This window comes from Thalassophryne amazonica, chromosome 8 (genome assembly GCF_902500255.1).
Source record: "Thalassophryne amazonica chromosome 8, fThaAma1.1, whole genome shotgun sequence".
In the NCBI taxonomy this organism is placed as follows: domain Eukaryota; kingdom Metazoa; phylum Chordata; class Actinopteri; order Batrachoidiformes; family Batrachoididae; genus Thalassophryne; species Thalassophryne amazonica.
Window position 1 is genome coordinate 78,314,654 of NC_047110.1, and position 20,055 is coordinate 78,334,708.

Here is a 20,055-nt window from a genome sequence, read left to right on the forward strand (position 1 = left end):
TGCACCAAGATTGTGGCATCATATTCAAGAAGACTTGAGGCTGCATCAGCAAAGTATTGTACAAAGGGTGTGAATACTTATGTACATGTGATTTTTATTTTTAATAAATTTGCAAAAATTAAAAAAAAAATCATTTTTTTCATCTTGTCATTATGGGGTGTTGTGAGTAGAACTTTGAGGGGACAAATGAGTTTACTACATTTTTCCACATAAAATGTGGAAAAAGTGAAGCACTGTCAATACTTTCAAGATGCACTGAATTTATTTTGCTGTATTTCTGAAGTTTGTTATGGTCTTATCTGTAAGGCATCATATTTGTCAGTTACACATAGTATAAACAGACCTGTTGCACTCTTGAATGTACAAGTTGACCAGTTTCTCAACTCAGCTATTTCATCACAAAAGATTTACTCCTACCCATATAGAGAGAGTGGGGATATAGTTTTGTGATTCAAATTTTTTCCTCCCCTTTCTGTTCCCCCACGATATTTTTGTCTTGATGGGTGCCATCGTTCTATGTAGGAGCTTAATAAAGTCCAGAAGAAGGTGGAGGAACAGGCGCAAAGGCTGAAGGAAAGGCAGGAGCAGTGCAGCCAGCTGGAAGCCAGTCTGAAGGAATGCAAAGACAAACTGCTGTCCTCGGAACAGCGAATCGAACACTTAGAGGGGTGCAGTAAGGTTTGTGTTACCTCTTTGTTGTGGGTGTCTTATATTGGACTGTAACCTATTGTGTGAATACGTCTCTTCTCCCCACGGACACTGTTCGTGCTGTTGCTCCCAGCTGTTGCTCTCTGAAATCTTCCAGTAAAGGTCTTCTTCATGTCCCCCGAATTCGCCTCAAGTTAAAAGGGGACAGAGCTTTTGCAGTCGCTGGTCCCCGACTGTGGAACCATCTGCCTCCTGATATCAGAGATGCCCCATCTATTACTGTTTTTAAATCCAAGCTCAAGACAAACCTTTACTAAGCGTTTTATTTCTTTGTATATTTCCTGCCTGTTATTTATTTTTAACTATGTACAGCACTTTGGTCAGTGTAAACTGTTTAAATGTGCTTTAGAAATAAATTTTGCTTACTTAATTCATGATTAACTTTCAAGCATTTGTAATGTCTGACCGTTTATGAGATTACTTTGGATGTAATTTTGCATGTCTTCCAGAGCCTCTGTTCATAAATTATTTCTAAGTATGCCTGGCACTTTAATCTGACAGAAGCTGGAGTCACAGGTGGTAGAGGTGCAGGCCACACGGGACCAGGCGCAGCAGGAAGTGCAGAAGCTGCTGAAGGAGGGTTCATTTTTCAAGCAGAAAACTAAGGAGCTGCAGCGCTTGCTGGAAACTGAGAAAGCAGGGTGAGAATAAAGTACATTGGTGCCATTTCTCTGATAAATATCAGAGTTCCTTTTGCAGATATCATCATGCAGTTAGGCAACTTGTAACGTGGTAAACTAAGAAATAAACAAGAAACAAGAAATGTCTGTGTTTGTGTATGTGGCTCACATATCTCTGACTGATCGGCCTCTGCGTTTTGGATATGGCTTGTGCATGGCATGATGATGTGCATCCTGTATTATGAAAGTTTTTGGGATTAATTTTCAAAACCTTTATTTTGAAGTTATCATTGGCACATGACATCGTTCTCACCCTCCAGCTTCACAAATCTCTTAGACAAAGATGAGTCACTCACTGCCTTAAACAGGTGACTATAACGTGTTCATGGGGATAAATGGAAAATTAAGAAATAAATAATATACTAACAGTCTGACAGATACGTGACCCACAGACATACACAGACATTCTGCCTTATTATCACAAGGCAGAATGTTCTCACACACCAGCTTTGACAAAGATTGCCAACAAAGCTCCCACTTTTCTACATGGTTCCTTCGGGCACTGCACTAATGCTGTTAATAACTGCCACCAAACTTATTTTGTTAGATTTTTTTTTTTTTTTTTTCTGGTAAAAACAGCCCTTTGCAGACTGTCTGGTTGTGCTAAGTTGGTCTATCTGAGTCAATCCTTGCAGGCCCACAGAGAGAATAATTAAGTCCAGTACAGGCCCTGAAGCCCGTTTGTGCCAGTGCTCATCTCCACATTCTATAGCATTAAGAAGATAAGAGTCTGTGACTTCCCCTGGATCAGTTGCCATTCGCTCACAGGTTACTTCCCCAGTTGAGGCCAGTACCCATTTACAGCTGGGTGGACTGAGACAGTGGAGGTTAAAGGTATACAGCTTCTCAAATGTCACTAAACTGACAAAATTTAGTTTCTACTGAAATCCAAGTGTTATAACCAGTGGTGGGCACAGTTCTGCTAACTGCTAATTATCGAAGCTAAAGTTTTCATTATCGGATTAGCTTTTCAGATAACTTTGAAAACCATCATCAGACCAATTATCTTCCGATAATTTTTAGACCACTAACATATTTTTGGAGGCATGATGAACAAAGCTTTATAGTTACAAACATTTATTAAGTTTAAAATAAGTTGAGTACCTATCTGTTAAATTTTTTGTAGTAGATGTGCAGTTCTGTTCTCTGTAAACAGAGGAGGTCTGGTTCTAGAAGAAACCGCTCTGTCCTCTGTAGGCAAAGGAGAACTGGTCACAGCAACGAAAGAAAGCTCATTTCTTTTGACCCCATACTGATACACTGGCAATATCACCCAAGTCATTCAGAGGCATACAGTTTTAACTTATGGTTAAAATTTTAACCAAACTAATTTCGGACAAGTTATTTAAATTAATGTCACGTCTGAAATTTTATAAAGTGAAAATATCAGATATATATTTTAAAGTATTGCACTACTTTTGAAGGTTTTAGTGTGGACATGCTGTCTCCAGGTGCATTATGGGTACTGTCAGTACATTCACAACAGAAGAAATGCATTTGAGACGCTCTGATCAGGCTCCACACAGACAACAGCATCAAACCCTTTGTATATTGTGAATATATTCTCTGGGTTTATAGACGTTATTGTTTGTTTTATGTAAAAATGCTAGAAGAAGCCCAGGTTCAATTGGAATCATTGCAGTCCATTCCTCTTTTCTATTTAGAGTCCTATTTATGTCAAACAGTGTCGTCTTTGTTCCAGAGTAATATATATAAAATGTCTGAAATTCAGTTTGCGTTTATTAAACACGCATCTTAAACATAGCAGACATGGATTATCTGGAATTATGTTTTGGCAAGTTTTCACAGTCTCTAATGCCATCTACTGGCCAGTAGTGTTCAGTGTTCATGGCAGTATGAGCTTCTGGACACCAGTAGATGGCAGTGTTCTATTTATTTGGACCCCAGTTATATCAGACGGTTGTCAAAATAACTTTTTGGCTTTTTTTTCTTTGCAAATAAAAAAAGGCATATTTTACAAAAGCACATTTATATGTAAACACACACACACACACCTCACATTAACGTGTTGGTTTTTTACATAGAATGTACAGTAGTGTTCAGAATAATGGTAGTGCTATGTGACTAAAAAGTTTAATCCAGGTTTTGAGTATATTTCTTATTGTTACATGGGAAACAAGGTATCAGTAGATTCAGTAGATTCTCACAAATCCAACGAGACCAAGCATTCATGATATGCACACTCTTAAGGCTATGAAATTGGGCTGTTGGTAAAAAAAAAAAAAAAGTAGAAAAGGGGGTGTTCACAATAATAGTAGCATCTGCTATTGACGTTACAAACTCAAAACTATTATGTTCAAACTGCTTTTTTAGCAATCCTGTGAATCACTAAACTAGTATTTAGTTGTATAACCACAGTTTTTCATGATTTCTTCACATCTGTGAGGCATTAATTTTGTTGGTTTGGAACCAAGATTTTGCTCGTTTACTAGTGTGCTTGGGGTCATTGTCTTGTTGAAACACCCATTTCAAGGGCATGTCCTCTTCAGCATAAGGCAACCTGACCTCTTCAAGTATTTTGACATATCCAAACTGAGCCATGATACCTGGTATGCGATATATAGGCCCAACACCATAGTAGGAGAAACATGCCCATATCATGATGCTTGCACCACCACGCTTCACTGTCTTCACTGTGAACTGTGGCTTGAATTCAGAGTTTGGGGGTCGTCTCACAAACTGTCTGCGGCCCTTGGACCCAAAAAGAACAATTTTACTCTCATCAGTCCACAAAATATTCCTCCATTTCTCTTTAGGCTAGTTGATGTGTTCTTTGGCAAATTGTAATCTCTTCTGTACATGTCTTTTATTTAACAGAGGGACTTTGTGGGGGATTCTTGCAAATAAATTAGCTTCACACAGGCGTCTTCTAACTGTCACAGCACTTACAGGTAACTCCAGACTGTCTTTGATCATCCTGGAGCTGATCAGTGGGTGAGCCTTTGCCATTCTGGTTATTCTTCTATCCATTTTGATGGTTGTTTTCCATTTTCTTCCACGCGTCTGTTTTTTTTTTTCTTTTTTCCATTTTAAAGCATTGAAAATCATTGTAGATGAACAGCCTATAATATTTAGCACCTGCATATAAGTTTTCCCCTCTCCAATCAACGTTTTAATCAAACTACGCTGTTCTTCTGAACAATGTCTTGAACATCCCATTTTTCTCAGGCTTTCAAAGAGAAAAGCATGTTCAACAGGTGCTGGCTTCATCCTTAAATAGGGGACACTTGATTCACACCTGTTTGTTCCACAATATTGACAATCTCACTGACTGAATGCCACACTACTATTATTGCGAACACCCCCGTTTCTACTTTTTTTTTTTTTTTACTAATAGCCCAATTTCATAGCCTTAAGAGTGTGCATATCATGAATGCTTGGTCTTGTTGGATTTGTGAGAATCTTCTGAATCTACTGGTACCTTGTTTCCCATGTAACAATAAGAAATATACTCAAAACCTGGATTAATCTTTTTAGTCACATAGCTCGTACAGTAGTGTTCAGAATAATAACACTACTATTATTTTGAACACTACTGTACGAGTCAACCAATCAGTATTAGCGGAGCCACATTTTACCCATAATCCCTTTGGCATCTGTGTTTGTTACAAAACTTCAGAATTAGTGCATTGTTTAAAATTAAAAGATATATGTTATATTTTAACTTTGTAAAATGACAGAATTAACATTAATGGAGTTATTCTATCATTATTAAATTTATTTATAAATTAAATCCATAAGTCAGCACTGCTTTATTTTCCAAGACTGCCGCCTCACGGCAACACTGCTGTTGAGCAGAGAGTTGAGCTTTGCTGCTCCTCTCAGGTGCATCACTACTGGAAGATACGTAGTAAACAGGAGCTTACAGCAGTGGGCAGGACGCACAAAGACAGAAGTGCTGACTCATTGATTGGGTCTGGCGTTGCTTTTGATGCTACCAGAAGCTATCGTGGTGTTAAAACTCAATCAGCTTGTTAGTAGTTGCAAGTGTACCGGAGACAATACTGGAAGGTATCGGTTAGCTGTAGCTTCCGATACATTTTTGGGTGGTTTATCGGTTTGGCTGTATAAAAGATAACTTTTTAGGTAGCTGATTATCTGTTATTGAAGCTAACGTTTTGGTTAGCTGTGCCCACTCACTGATTATAACTTTGGCTGATTTTTGATGCATGATTCAAATTTACAGCTCAATGATGCTTTAATGAAGAGAATACATTTTCCTGGTTGTGAGATGTCTTGTAAATCACTTCAGAGATGTTCTCTGGTTACAAGAACAGCATTTATAGATTGAGAGGCATTTATTTCTCACTAGCTTTTGCATAACATATGAGAAACATGTTAGAGTTACACAGAAATGCCACTGTTGAAGATTGTTTTCCGCCATGTTGGATTAGCAGCCAGAGAGAGAGCAGCCAGCGGATGCTACTGTGCCTCTCTACTCTGATAGGCTGTCACAGTGTGCTTCCCAGTATCCCTCATGCAAGTGGGGGGAGTTCCCATGTGATCTGTGACGCCACTACTCTAGACTGTATGGGTCGCTGCCATAAGTAGTTCAAGACCATCTGTTCTTTTGAAATCTTCCCCTTCAAGTGTACTTCTTATTAATTTTTTTAATAAATGCAAATTTTGATAATTTCTCCAAATGTCCTACTATGAATCCTATGTTTAAAGGTTGTTGAATAAAATTATAGTGGTGTCAAAAGAAAATTGTTTTTATGCCTTAAATCTTAAAAAACTTAGTGGTGGTGTGTCTTCTCCAAAGACACAGACAGGTAACAAGGAGAATTTGAAACCAATCTACATATTGGCAGGTCAGCTCCTCATTCACTCTGCCAACCACTCTACTTCCTCAAGAAGGGTAAAAAAAACCTTTTCCTACTGTCTCGTAGATTACAGAAAAACTGGTCAATAACTTTCTGTAATTTTGCACAAAGTCTTTGGAAGGCTGCCTACAGGCAAGAAAAATGTCATCTTTGAATTGTTTTTATGCTCCCCAAAAAGAGCAAAAATGACATTCTGTACTCATCTAAATTTATAGCTGAAAATGTGTTCAGACAGTTTTTTTTTTTTCCTTGATTCTGCATATAGATTCCTTGAATCAGTGTCTTTCTACAAAAAGATTTTCATTTACCCTGAATCACTCATGCTACTTTCCCCATATTTGGCCAAAATTGCTCTTTGTCCAAAGGACCTCAGGGTCTGTAGACCCTATTTTATTTCTGAAAGGTTGTTGGTGGGGGGGGGGCGGCTAGAATAAAGTTGTTTTTAATGTAGGTCCATAATATAATGGTAAATTTTCCTTGAATAAAATAGTGATTTGACAAATGCTCCCATGATCTGAGCAACAGATGCACGTGTTGTACACCAGAGTTTTCTATAAACGTAACTTTGCCTGGATCCTTATAAATAAGGACATCTGGCAGATGATCACCACTGACACTGCTCTACTTTGTTTTCCTACATTGTATTTTGAAGAAACACTCCTAACTTGTCTTTTCACTGTTTAGCGCTTCAACACTACAGGAGGACTTGAAGAAAAAGGCAGCTGTTTTGAGTGATGCCCAGCAGTGGCTAGACCGCTGTGAGCTGGAGAAAGTTGCTCTGAAGGCCGATCTGGACAAAGTGACCCAAGAAGGAAACGCTCAGCAAGTAAAACTGAGCAAGAAAGCTCAGAATTTGACAACAGACTTACAGAAGACTCAGCAGGAGAAGGAGACTCTAAGGAAGGAGCTCACGTCTACTCAGGAGACCCTCAGCAAGGCTAACAAGGCTCTGAAGGAGAGTCAGAAGCAACTAGACACAGAGAGGAAGAGTCATAAATCTGCAATGGATGAGAAGGTAGGTAGAGGAAATGCTCTAACCAGTGTTAGCTCCGTGAAGAAGACGGCGCTATCACGGCATTGGATAAAAATATACATTTTATTTTGTTTTAATCTTCAGGAAAAGTCCAACGAAAATGCAAGAAAAGAACTTCTTAAGACTAGTGAGGCCATCACCAAGGAACTGAAAGAATCTAAAGAGCAGCTAGAACTGACAAAAGATGTAAGTTTCCACAAATAAATAAAAGTACCCTGCACTATTGCTTTCACCGCTCATTTTAAAACTGTTGTTTGCTTACACATAACAGGCAGAGAAAAAATTGAAAACACAGCTGTGTTCATTAGAACAGCAGCACTTGAACATGCAGCAGACACTGAAGGAAAAGCACAAGGACTTGGAGACGTTACAGGCACAGCTGAAGGAAGCTCGGGGGTCCTTTGAAGACGAGAGGAAGAAAATGAAAAGTCAACTGGCAGAGCTGCAGGAAGTCAACGTGAAGAAGGTGAGTAGCATTCCCAAACCAGCTACGCCTGCACGCACGCTGCGATCTGTAGAAACTGTTAGAACAACGTAGCTGCTTCAATGAGACAAACTCAAACTGTGTGTTTGTGAAAGGAAGCCAAATGTTGTTTGACTCCAGTGTTGTGCTGGAAAAGCCATTGAGTAACTTACTTCGAGGTTGTGACAAATGTGCATGAATGTCGTCACGTTGTCATTGTCGGCTGGATTGATTTTTAATGCGTGCACACCTCCTGCTGTCCCTAAGTGATGTGACATGATCAGGTGTGCACACAGTGGGATTCAACCTTTTATAAAGCTGTTTGAAGTCAATCAATCAATTTTTTTTTTGTATAGCGCCAAATCACAACAAACAGTTGCCCCAAGGCGCTTTATATTGTAAGGCAAGGCCATACAATAATTATGTAAAACCCCAACGGTCAAAACGACCCCCTGTGAGCAAGCACTTGGCTACAGTGGGAAGGAAAAACTCCCTTTTAACAGGAAGAAACCTCCAGCAGAACCAGGCTCAGGGAGGGGCAGTCTTCTGCTGGGACTGGTTGGGGCTGAGGGAGAGAACCAGGAAAAAGACATGCTGTGGAGGGGAGCAGAGATCGATCACTAATGATTAAATGCAGAGTGGTGCATACAGAGCAAAAAGAGAAAAACAGTGCATCATGGGAACCCCCCCAGCAGTCTACGTCTATAGCAGCATAACTAAGGGATGGTTCAGGGTCACCTGATCCAGCCCTAACTATAAGCTTTAGCAAAAAGGAAAGTTTTAAGCCTAATCTTAAAAGTAGAGAGGGTGTCTGTCTCCCTGATCTGAATTGGGAGCTGGTTCCACAGGAGAGGAGCCTGAAAGCTGAAGGCTCTGCCTCCCATTCTACTCTTACAAACCCTAGGAACTACAAGTAAGCCTGCAGTCTGAGAGCGAAGCGCTCTATTGCGGTGATATGGTACTACGAGGTCCCTAAGATAAGATGGGACCTGATTATTCAAAACCTTATAAGTAAGAAGAATTTTAAATTCTGTGAAGAAGATTCCCCATTTACATGAACAAATTGTAATCTATTAGACAAATATGATTCAAACCACCGCAGCGTAGTGCCTTTAATACCTATGGCATGCTCTAATCTCTGTAATAAAATTTTATGGTCAACAGTATCAAAAGCAGCACTGAGGTCTAACAGAACAAGCACAGAGATGAGTCCACTGTCCGAGGCCATAAGATCATTTGTAACCTTCACTAATGCTGTTTCTGTACTATGATGAATTCTAAAACCTGACTGAAACTCTTCAAATAGACCATTCCTCTGCAGATGATCAGTTAGCTGTTTTACAACTACCCTTTCAAGAATTTTTGAGAGAAAAGGAAGGTTGGAGATTGGCCTATAATTAGCTAAGATAGCTGGGTCAAGTGATGGCTTTTTAAGTAATGGTTTAATTACTGCCACCTTAAAAGCCTGTGGTACATAGCCAACTAACAAAGATAGATTGATCATATTTAAGATCGAAGCATTAAATAATGGTAGGGCTTCCTTGAGCAGCCTGGTAGGAATGGGGTCTAATAGACATGTTGATGGTTTGGATGAAGTAACTAATGAAAATAACTCAGACAGAACAATTGGAGAGAAAGAGTCTAACCAAATACCGGCATCACTGAAAGCAGCCAAAGATAACGATACGTCTTTGGGATGGTTATGAGTAATTTTTTCTCTAATAGTTAAAATTTTGTTAGCAAAGAAAGTCATGAAATCATTACTAGTTAAAGTTAATGGAATACTCAGCTCAATAGAGCTCTGACTCTTTGTCAGCCTGGCTACAGTGCTGAAAAGAAACCTGGGGTTGTTCTTATTTTCTTCAATTAGTGATGAGTAGAAAGATGTCCTAGCTTTACAGAGGGCTTTTTTTATAGAGCAACAGACTCTTTTTCCAGGCTAAGTGAAGATCTTCTAAATTAGTGAGACGCCATTTCCTCTCCAACTTACGGTTTATCTGCTTTAAGCTACGAGTTTGTGAGTTATACCACGGAGTCAGGCACTTCTGATTTAAAGCTCTCTTTTTCAGAGGAGCTACAGCATCCAAAGTTGTCTTCAATGAGGATGTAAAACTATTGACGAGATACTCTATCTCACTTACAGAGTTTCGGTAGCTACTCTGCACTGCGTTGGTATATGGCATTAGAGAACATAAAGAAGGAATCATATCCTTAAACCTAGTTACAGCGCTTTCTGAAAGACTTCTAGTGTAATGAAACTTATTCCCCACTGCTGGGTAGTCCATCAGAGTAAATGTAAATGTTATTAAGAAATGATCAGACAGAAGGTAGTTTTCAGGGAATACTGTTAAGTCTTCTATTTCCATACCATAAGTCAGAACAAGATCTAAGATATGATTAAAGTGGTGGGTGGACTCATTTACATTTTGAGCAAAGCCAATAGAGTCTAATAATAGATTAAATGCAGTGTTGAGGCTGTCATTCTCAGCATCTGTGTGGATATTAAAATCGCCCACTATAATGATCTTATCTGAGCTAAGCACTAAGTCAGACAAAAGGTCTGAAAATTCACAGAGAAACTCACAGTAACGACCAGGTGGACGATAGATAATAACAAATAAAACTGGTTTTTGGGACTTCCAATTTGGATGGACAAGACTAAGAGTCAAGCTTTCAAATGAATTAAAGCTCTGTCTGGGTTTTTGATTAATTAATAAGCTGGAATGGAAGATTGCTGCTAATCCTCCACCTCGGCCCGTGCTACGAGCGTTCTGGCAGTTAGTGTGACTCGGGGGTGTTGACTCATTTAAACTAACATATTCATCCTGCTGTAACCAGGTTTCTGTAAGGCAGAATAAATCAATATGTTGATCAATTATTATATCATTTACTAACAGGGACTTAGAAGAGAGAGACCTAATGTTTAATAGACCACATTTAACTGTTTTAATCTGTGGTGCAGTTGAAGGTGCTATATTATTTTTTCTTTTTGAATTTTTATGCTTAAATAGATTTTTGCTGGTTATTGGTGGTCTGGGAGCAGGCACCGTCTCTACGGGGATGGCAGGGGGAGAGAAGCTGCAGAGAGGTGTGTAAGACTACAACTCTGCTTCCTGGTCCCAACCCTGGATAGTCACGGTTTGGAGGATTTAAGAAAATTGGCCAGATTTCTAGAAATGAGAGCTGCTCCATCCAAAGTGGGATGGATACCGTCTCTCCTAACAAGACCAGGTTTTCCCCAGAAGCTTTGCCAATTATCTATGAAGCCCACCTCATTTTTTGGACACCACTCAGACAGCCAGCAATTCAAGGAGAACATGCGGCTAAACATGTCACTCCCGGTCCGATTGGGGAGGGGCCCAGAGAAAACTACAGAGTCCGACATTGTTTTTGCACAAGTTACACACCGATTCAATGTTAATTTTGAAGTGGTGGAGATTTGATCTGACATTGAAATTGAAGAAGTATTAAACACTTACCTCAAGAAACTTTCCCATAAATTTGCTTTGTCCTTGGAAGACAAAATGCCAGCAATGAAACTGAAAATCAGCATCAGTGTTCCCCTCAACTACCCAGACGGGGGCAGCTCACCTTCGTCCCATTTGTCTCGGCACAGTTTCATAAAGAGCCAAAAAACACTTCATACAATAACAAAACCTTTCCACCGACCGGCATTTGAGGCACCAAAGCAGTTTGAGAGCATAAGGTCATATCCACTGGAGTTTCCCACGAGTCCAAACGGCAAACGTATAACATTACTGCAGAAATTAGCTTTGAATTGAATTGATATTAATCTGATATTAACTTTAATGCACACATTTTTTTTCCACTAAAGCATCACCTGGACCTCTTTCAAGGGTCCGAGGTTTAACCACTACAGTACTGTAAAATCCGCTGGGGAACCGCTGCAGCTTACACAGCAGAAAAAGGCTTGATTTCTCTAATCCTAGTGTGTTTGACTCTGCAGAGTGAAGAGGAGAAGCGACTGCAGGCCCAGGTGTCAGCATTGAGCCAGGAACTTGTCTCTGAGAAGAGCCGCACAGCAGAGCTGCAGAAAGCCTCAGAGCAAAGCCTCACAAAGCTCCAGTCTGATTACTATGGCAAAGAGTCCGAGGTTTCTGCACTGAGACAGGATCTGAAGGTAGGAAGGAGCAGGCAGGGGTTCCAGGACATTTCACTGCTTTCCTCTTATAAAACTGAAAAAAGGATGTTTTCCACAGTCTGACAGTTCAGTATTTGGGGAATAAAGGCTACATTTGTGTCCAGATGTGGTGTGCTGCTCACTGTGACAATATCAGCTGTCTTTTGAAGCAGGGGTGATGTTCATTGTGGTGGTGTGTGTGTGTGTTAAGACATGCTTATAAAGCCACATGCTTTAAGGTTGTAGCGTGTTGGTGGTTCTGCAGATGGAATGTGAGATTAATAAATAAAATTATAGTGCAAGTAATTCGTCGTGGATGCTTAATTTAATTCTTTCACTGCAGATGTTGGAGGAGAAGCTGAATTTGGACCACGAGGAGCTGACTGCTAATCGGACCCATCAGTCAGGTTTAGAGTCTCGGATTCAGGAACTGCAGGCAGGCCGGGCCTCTTTGGAGCAGGAGTTGGCCAAACGAGACCAGAGTCTCCAAAAACAGGGCCAGACTCTGAAGGAGCTTCAGAAGCAGCAGGTCAGACATACAGAGTCTCAGCAGTTATACAGACAGGCACACGAGATGTGTGATGTGGTTAAGGTGTTACATTTGGAGTCTGTCTGCACATCCAGGGTCAGATTAAGGAAGAGCTGGAGAAGGAGAGAGGAAAAGTGGACGAGCTGAACAGAGCCAAAAGTGTGCTGGAAAAGAACAGTGCCAGAATGACGTCTGAGTTCAAAGCACTAATGGAGAAAAGTGAGAAGGTTGGTTATTTTCATGACAAGGAAAACGTCTGAAATAACACAAATGAGAACCACAGATTTAATGGGTAATGTCACTTTTACAATCTGAGTTGTTTTCAAACATTATTAGCTCATTTTTGATGATTGCTGCTTTTGGAAGAAAATTTTGTTTCTAGAGCTCACAGGGCAGCTGTACTGGGAGCAAAAATTCACCTTTTGCACTCAAAGTAGCAGCACATTAAGGCTAGCTGCCTATTTATTTAGTTTTTTTTTTTAATTGTCACACATTTGTGTTAAAACACTGTCTGAATAAATACAGTCAGCTAGGCAATGTTTTTTTTTTTGTTCTTTCCTTCTTTCTCTTTCCTTATCCCTCTAATACACTACTTCATATCAAGCCAGTGTCAGTCCCAGAAATTGCTTCTGACATTTTTTTTACTACAGATGCAGCACATGGGAAATGATCCAACTGTTCATTGAATCATTTCACCAGAGTTATAATTATTCATAAAATGCAAGTATGCATTAGTAACTCACTACACAATTTTAAAGGTCTAATAAACATCATTTTAAACATTAATGTAACAGCCAGCAAGACTGAAGCAACACTCCCTCTGTGTTTGTTGTAATCTGTGCTTTTAGGGCCATTTAGTCTGCAGGCTGGAAATCATAGCTTACAGGTTCACTGGGATTTGGAAGAGCCAACCTTATTTTGTGTGTGTATGTGTATATATATATATATATATGAGATATATATATATATATGAGATATGAATTAATATTTTGGCCATTGCCATCTGTAAATGATGCTCTTGATATCAAAAATAAAAGTTGAAATAGCTGACCATCTTGGGCACAAACATCAGTGATCACATTTGGATAAGTAGAATGGCCACTGAATAATTAAATTATGGATTAAAAGAATTTTTTATTCATGAGCACAAATCTTCCACAAAATATCCATTATTATATAAAAAAATAAAATAAATCTGCCAAACTTTAAAACATTTGATGGACAAAATTACACTTAAACCCAGAAGTTTTTGACCAAAAATATGTTTATCGTCCTTTGGAGTAGCCTGACACTGTGGCATTGGGCAGATTTGAATTCAGAATAACCAAGAACACTCATTTTTATGGTGCCACCAGAAAGAACAGGCTCAGGTTGTTTTGTAACCCATGAAGGTGGTTTGAGTTGATTTCCACCTCTGCTGCAGGTGTCCCACTTACACCCCCGTGTTTCCTGTTCAACAGTTTGAGGGGGAAAAAAATGATTTCTCTCTTACGAGCACTCAGGTTTGATGACCTAGCAATGTTTTCATATCACAAAGGTTATAAAAAGTGAACTTGTACTTTGTGTTTCAAATAATGCACGGTGTCAAAGGGCTGAATTCTGTTTAACACACCAGAATGTTGTTTGTTTTTTTTTTGTTTTCTTTCTGATGAGGATTTCCATATCATAGAATCATCCTGCAAAAAGTAACATCATTTAATGTCAAGGCTGAGCTACTCAGGGTTTGTTTATTTTTTTCTGCCACAATAAGCCTTTTTTTCTTGGGACATAAAGGTTTGAAAATACTTTGGACTACCAACTTATCTGCAAAAAAAAAAAAAAAAGGAACCACTCTGCTGCAGGTGCCACTGTTGATAGTTCAGCCAACCTTTACACTTGTAGCACTTTGTAATGCGTTGTTTTGCAGGAGCTGAGTGAGTGGCGGGAAGCCAAGCAGCTGTTGATCCAGCAGAAACTGGAGCTGCAGGCTCAGGTGGAGGCTGCACAGGCCACGCTGGAGCAGGAGCAGAAAGAGCATCAGCTCACCAGAGACGGCCAGAGCCAACGAGAGGAGCAGCTTCTTATGCAAACCAAAGATGTCCAGGCTCAGCTGGTACATGCTCCCACCAGTAATCCACTGTTATATTTTTCATGAATACCATGTGACCTTTTCCATGCTGGCTTTGCTAGACTGCAGAGAAGCAAGCTAGAGAAGAGCAGGTGAAGCGTGGTGAGGAGGTGGAGGGTAAGCTGGCGTTACAGGTGACTGCTCTGAATGAAAACGTGGCAACTCTGAAGAGGGAGTGGCAAGGCAGCCAGCGGCGGGTGGGCGAACTGGAGAAGCAGACAGACGAGCTGAGAGGGGAGATCGCCGTGCTGGAGGCCACCGTCCAGAACAACCAAGACGAGAGGAGGGCACTTCTGGAAAGGTTCGTTTAAATCCACTTCCTGAGATGTGTCCTCTTGTTAGAAATCAATCTTCGTAGTTTCTCTGGAACGCAGTATTGTCTACACATCAGCTTTTTGATTTTTTATCAGAAAAACTGCATCAGTCAGGTCTGTTGTTTCTTTGTCTGATGGGAAGCAACAGTTATGAACAAGAATTCACTCTCAGATTTGTGTGTGTGTATGTTGGCTGCCCAGGGTTGCTCCACCAGTTCAACAAAATGGATTCCGGGTCAGCACACATCTCACATTGGGATTTGCACAGGTTTTACACCGGATGCCATTCCTAAAGCAACTCCAGTTTTTCAGAGAAACTTGCTCACATCGCTTGGTGTTGCTAAGTGATCTCCCAGTCAAATACTAATTAGGATCGACTCCGCTTCACTTCTGAGATCTGACAGGATCAGGTGCACTCAGAGCTGCATGTTTACAGCAGTTTATTCTCATTGAATAAATGCAGAAAACAAATTAAATCCTTGACCTTTATAGTTTTTTTTTAAATCTATTTCATGCTCCAACCTTACATTAACGTGAGACTACGACCAAAAAATGTGACGTTAAGATTAATGTAAATGATGTGTTAATCTTAAACACAGTGTTTGAATCGGAAATATTCCAGTCTTGGACCTGGACCATATTAGAATTATATCCTTGCACAAGCCTCCCGGAAGTGAGCAAAGCTGTGGTCCAGCAGATGTATTGTTCAAATTTACAAACTTTTTATGCATTTCCCAAAAACTAAATCCCAACCTGACCCATCCATCCATCCATTTTCTACTGCTTTATCTGGAGTCGGGTCGCAGGGGCAGCAGCTCAAGCAATGCTGCCCAGACCTCCCAATCCACACACACCTCCCCCAACCCCAAGGCGTTCCCAAGCCAGCCGAGAGATGTAGTCCCTCCAGCGTGTCCTGGGTCTTCCCCGGGGCCTCCTCCTGATGGGACGTGCAAGGAACACAGATAAAATAATTTCTGAGTTTGCTTGACATCTGAAACATCAGTTTCGAGCCTTGTTCCAATACTGGCAGTGGCCGTCCACAAATGGCTGTCAGATTCAGGAGTGCAAAAAGAATCCAGTTTTGTGCAGGTGAGCAAATTGCGAGTAATATTTACACACTGCTGTCAGTCACTGAATATGTCAAATGACTTATTTATGGTTTGAATGGTTGGTTCTCTGTAGATGATCTCTTGACAAACAAGAACATGCACACGTTCTTAACCTCCCTGAGCGCTTTGTATCAGGAACAGTCTGCCTGTTACTTGTGGTTTATGAATTTAAAAAAATATCTGATAATTAAAACTGGAGCATAAATGCCCTGCGTCCTGCACTTGTTTTTAGGTGTGTGAAGGGAGAGGGGGAGATGGAGAAACTGCAGGCAAAAGTGGTGGAAATGAGGCGGAAGTTGGACGACACAACAGCAGCCATGCAGGAACTGGGCAGAGAGAACCAGTCTCTCCAGGTGAGTGTGAACCCGCGTGGGCGTCATTCCTGAGTTTGAGCTGCACAAAGACAGCGGCGCATCTCCTCCAGGTCAAGTGGAGAAACTGTCACGAGTCGATTCTCTGCTTTCAGATCAAGCAGTCGCAGAGTCTGACCAGGAAGTGGGCCGAGGATAACGACGTGCAGAACTGCATGGCCTGTGGGAAAGGTTTTAGCGTCACAGTTAGGAAGGTAAGATGCATTTACTGAGAAGCTGCACATAGTTTTCCTGTTGTGAATGCTTTCTAATATTTGTCTTCTGTGTGAATGTTCAGCACCACTGCAGATACTGTGGGAACATTTTCTGCGCTGACTGTTCATCTAAAAACGCCTTGACACCCTTCTCTAAAAAGCCAGTACGCGTGTGTGAGACATGCTTCGAGGAGCTCCAAGGCTGACTCCCAGCTGTAACCCCGCTCACCCTCACACTCTGATTATCCCGTTGAGCAGAAGGCGTGTCTTTGTTGTTTTCCCTTGTGCACTATTGAGGACCGACCCGCTGCAAAGACTCTCGCCCGCCTGTGACTGCAAAGCTCCTAATGAAATGTGATGCAACGGATTGGCGTGATGCGTTTGAGTGGGATTGTTTTTTTGTTGTTTTTGTTTTTTTGTGCCTTTGCCACTCCTCTGGACTGCCAGAGGGCGAAGCCAGCACAAACCCAACACCATCCATCATCTCACCTGTGTATTCAAATGGCCATCGTGCTTCATCATGTGAATCAATCATGTGAGCGCAAGGTGGTGGGCGGGTCTGTAAGTTTTGAATTCAGATGGCACACCTACAGTCATTATGACGTAGTGTAATTTCAAAGTGTTGAAACTCACCGCTGCCAACAAAAGGTACATGCAAAGAATCATTCTGTAAAAACTGCCAAAGTGCGTTCCCGCTGTGGAGTCATTTTGTGGTTTCCTTTAAATCAAATTAAATTTTCTGAGCTCTTGGGCTGTTCCTTCATAGTCACTAAATTTCTGCTTCTCAGTCCCACCAGTGTTGTGTTGTTTTTAAGACTGAACATTCAGAGAGTGGAAGTGAAAAATATAATTAGTAGACAAGTTTGTTCCCAAAACAGAAGTTTTAATTCAGGTCCATAAGTATTTAGGTAACAGCACAACTTTTGTAAATTTTGACTGTACGCCACCATGGAGCTTAAATGATCCAGATTTCTCTGCAGTGTGGATTCACTGGTGTGTTGGTGGGTTCTCACTAGTCGTCTTCTTGCAAAGTTTTTGAGAAATGCCTGCTCCAAACAGATTAGTCTTTTTTTTTTTCTTTTTGATTGAAATGAAAGTTCACACATTTAATGACTTGGAAATGTTCACGTATTCATCCCTGAACTTGTCTGAACAATAAGTGTCTGTAAAAGTGGTGATTTGTATAAGAAAATCAAATTCTTATAGTTTTGTCTAGTTACCTATGGACTGTGAAAAGGGAGGGGCTGTAAATCCTAACTAATTTTATGTAATATTTAACTCATTAAGTTAAAGCCAGAATTCTGCAGTGGAAGCAAAACCTTTTCATTATCTCCACTGTGGCACCCAGGCAAACCTCTGTCCAAATACTTATGGATTTGAACATGAAAAATGTCTGACTTTGTTCCCTCTGTGTTTTGTACATTGTATGTATAATGGACGTGGCTATGAGCACCCCCCAGACAGATGAGTTGTAAAGATTAAAAACATGCATTTAGATTTGATCCACTTTATCTATCGTCACATGCTTGCACTCTGTGCATGTTGCCTTCGTATGGCACAGCGGTTGTGTATTTAATTTAATGAGGTTCGTTTGTTCACCTTATTTCATGACCAAAGAATGTCCACAGCAGGAATACAGTCGTTTTTCATAAGTCACTATTTTTGTAAGTTTCTGCTGCGTGTTTGTTCTGAAATCGAAGGTTCTGCATTTTTATCTCCATGGGGTGAAGATGTGAGGGTTTTTTTTTTCCCCCCCTGTGCAGTTTCTGCTGTGGGACACTTATGCATCACTAATTATGTTCTTTGTGTATTGATTTCTACAGATGGTGGTGCTTTCTGCTGTGTTTTGATGCTGTTGTTGAAGGTGCCTCGATGTTGATTTTCTTGCGAATCATCTGCACTCACAAACACTGACTACTGTTGGAGCTGAGCACACGCGTGTGTGTGTTCTGCTTAGAAGCAATAATTGACTGGCGTGTGTGTGTGTATACAGTCAGCCTGCTGTCTTGTTTGCCTCAGCACACTGTATATTTTCTGCAGAGGATCTCGTTTGAAGACGTCTGTGCAGAAAATATACACATATATATATATATATATATACACACACAATATAATTCCTCTGTAATTGATTCTTTTTGTGCAGGTGGTTTTGTGTAGAAACTGGAGCAGGCTGTGTACCAGCTGGCAACGTGGTCTCTTCTGCTCTTTTGTAACAACCATCACGTTTTAGGACAAGTTAGATTAACTAGCTGTTTATCTGTTCATTACAAAAGAATGTGCACCTTAGTCGCAATCTCCATGCATCGCTTGTTACGTCTACCTCAGATTGACACGGGGGGGAAGTAAATAAAAAGCACTAAACCTTAGCCGTCACACGTTATAGCCTGTATTTGATCTTTCAACTCGTGATGGTCCCAGACGCCTAGCGCGGATTTGCACCTTACTGTATTCGAGGCTCGTCCACAGGAGAACACGGCGGCAAACCCACGACCAACTTCACACGGGCTGCTGTGTGGAATCGTTGACACAGACGCTGTCGTAATTATCTTTGTAAATGTTTCTGATTAGAGAATGTAAGAGTTGTGGATATGTGCACAAAGTGAACTGTGTGGATCAGTGTTATTTTTATAAAGCACCACAGACGTGCGCCATCACCTGTAGCTTGTGCTGTGTTGCAGTCACCGTGCATGCTGATTTTTAACGGGCTCGTGAATCGCATTTTGCCGTATTTAATGTCAAATTCATTTCTGGTGGTTGTGAAGGTGTGCCTTAGGCTGCGGTCCCGTACGTCTTGCTCACTGGTTGCGGTGACCATCCTGCAACTCGTACAGGAGGATAACTGTTCATGTGCACCAACTGATTTTTCTAATTTGACATTGTAATAAAAGTGAATAAAATTACAGGATGTTTCTACTTTGCAGTTTGTGTGTGTTCAACAAGACGGGTCTCTGCACTTCATGAATGCTGGAGTAAAGTGTGCTTTACAAGAATGAGTAATCGTGAGTGTTGAAGGTGAGCTCCACCAGACGACATTTCACATCTGAAGTTTATGTCGAAATCTCTTGAGACACTTCAGTAGATGAGATGTAAGTTACTACACACTGTAATTGGTACACTAATGCAGGTAGTTGTCATGAAGATGTTTTAGGAAACCAATTTATGCAAGCATGTTGTGTTCAGGACTTTGGGGAGCACTGGTGTGCACGTGGACAGCATCATGTGCACAGCATCACGTGGCTTCTAGGGTCATGCCGCTAGTCAAATCTGTGACGACTCCAGCCACAGGGAGGGGCGCTTGACTCGCGGCTGCGTGGAGTCCAGCTTCAGCAGTGCCGTCACAGCGCCCTCAATCTTTGACATCCACACTCTCTGCAAACAAAATATTGGAATTAGAAACAGTCTCAGGTTTGCACTTTGAACCTTAAAATGTGGTCTTGACCAGCAACAAAACTATTTTTTGTGTATGTAAGATAACAGCTGTCAGATAAACTGCAGGGTAACATTTGTAAAACAGCGTTAATGGGAACAAAAATACTTTATTTTACTGTGATATGCACAAGAT

General features: G+C 40.8%; 2 protein-coding genes across 4 annotated transcripts in view; one reads left to right on the forward strand and one right to left on the reverse strand.

Annotated features, from left to right (window-relative positions):
• The window catches only part of eea1 (early endosome antigen 1), a 47,416-nt gene extending 28,012 nt beyond the window's left edge, over positions 1 to 19,404 (forward strand). For all 3 annotated transcript variants that reach the window (XM_034176789.1, XM_034176788.1, XM_034176791.1), the window contains 13 exons: positions 523 to 678; positions 1,210 to 1,349; positions 6,917 to 7,247; positions 7,350 to 7,451; positions 7,537 to 7,731; positions 11,696 to 11,869; positions 12,213 to 12,398; positions 12,494 to 12,625; positions 14,305 to 14,490; positions 14,568 to 14,806; positions 16,161 to 16,281; positions 16,395 to 16,493; positions 16,577 to 19,404. In XM_034176789.1, the coding sequence (XP_034032680.1) occupies positions 523 to 678; positions 1,210 to 1,349; positions 6,917 to 7,247; positions 7,350 to 7,451; positions 7,537 to 7,731; positions 11,696 to 11,869; positions 12,213 to 12,398; positions 12,494 to 12,625; positions 14,305 to 14,490; positions 14,568 to 14,806; positions 16,161 to 16,281; positions 16,395 to 16,493; positions 16,577 to 16,699 (2,184 nt within the window). In that variant the 3' untranslated portion in view covers positions 16,700 to 19,404. The remainder of the gene's footprint in view (positions 1 to 522; positions 679 to 1,209; positions 1,350 to 6,916; positions 7,248 to 7,349; positions 7,452 to 7,536; positions 7,732 to 11,695; positions 11,870 to 12,212; positions 12,399 to 12,493; positions 12,626 to 14,304; positions 14,491 to 14,567; positions 14,807 to 16,160; positions 16,282 to 16,394; positions 16,494 to 16,576) is intronic.
• The window catches only part of plekhg7 (pleckstrin homology domain containing, family G (with RhoGef domain) member 7), an 81,857-nt gene continuing 79,906 nt past the window's right edge, over positions 18,105 to 20,055 (reverse strand). Inside the window, exon 17 of the mRNA XM_034176792.1 lies at positions 18,105 to 19,862. Within this exon, the coding sequence (XP_034032683.1) occupies positions 19,752 to 19,862 (111 nt within the window). The 3' untranslated portion in view covers positions 18,105 to 19,751. The remainder of the gene's footprint in view (positions 19,863 to 20,055) is intronic.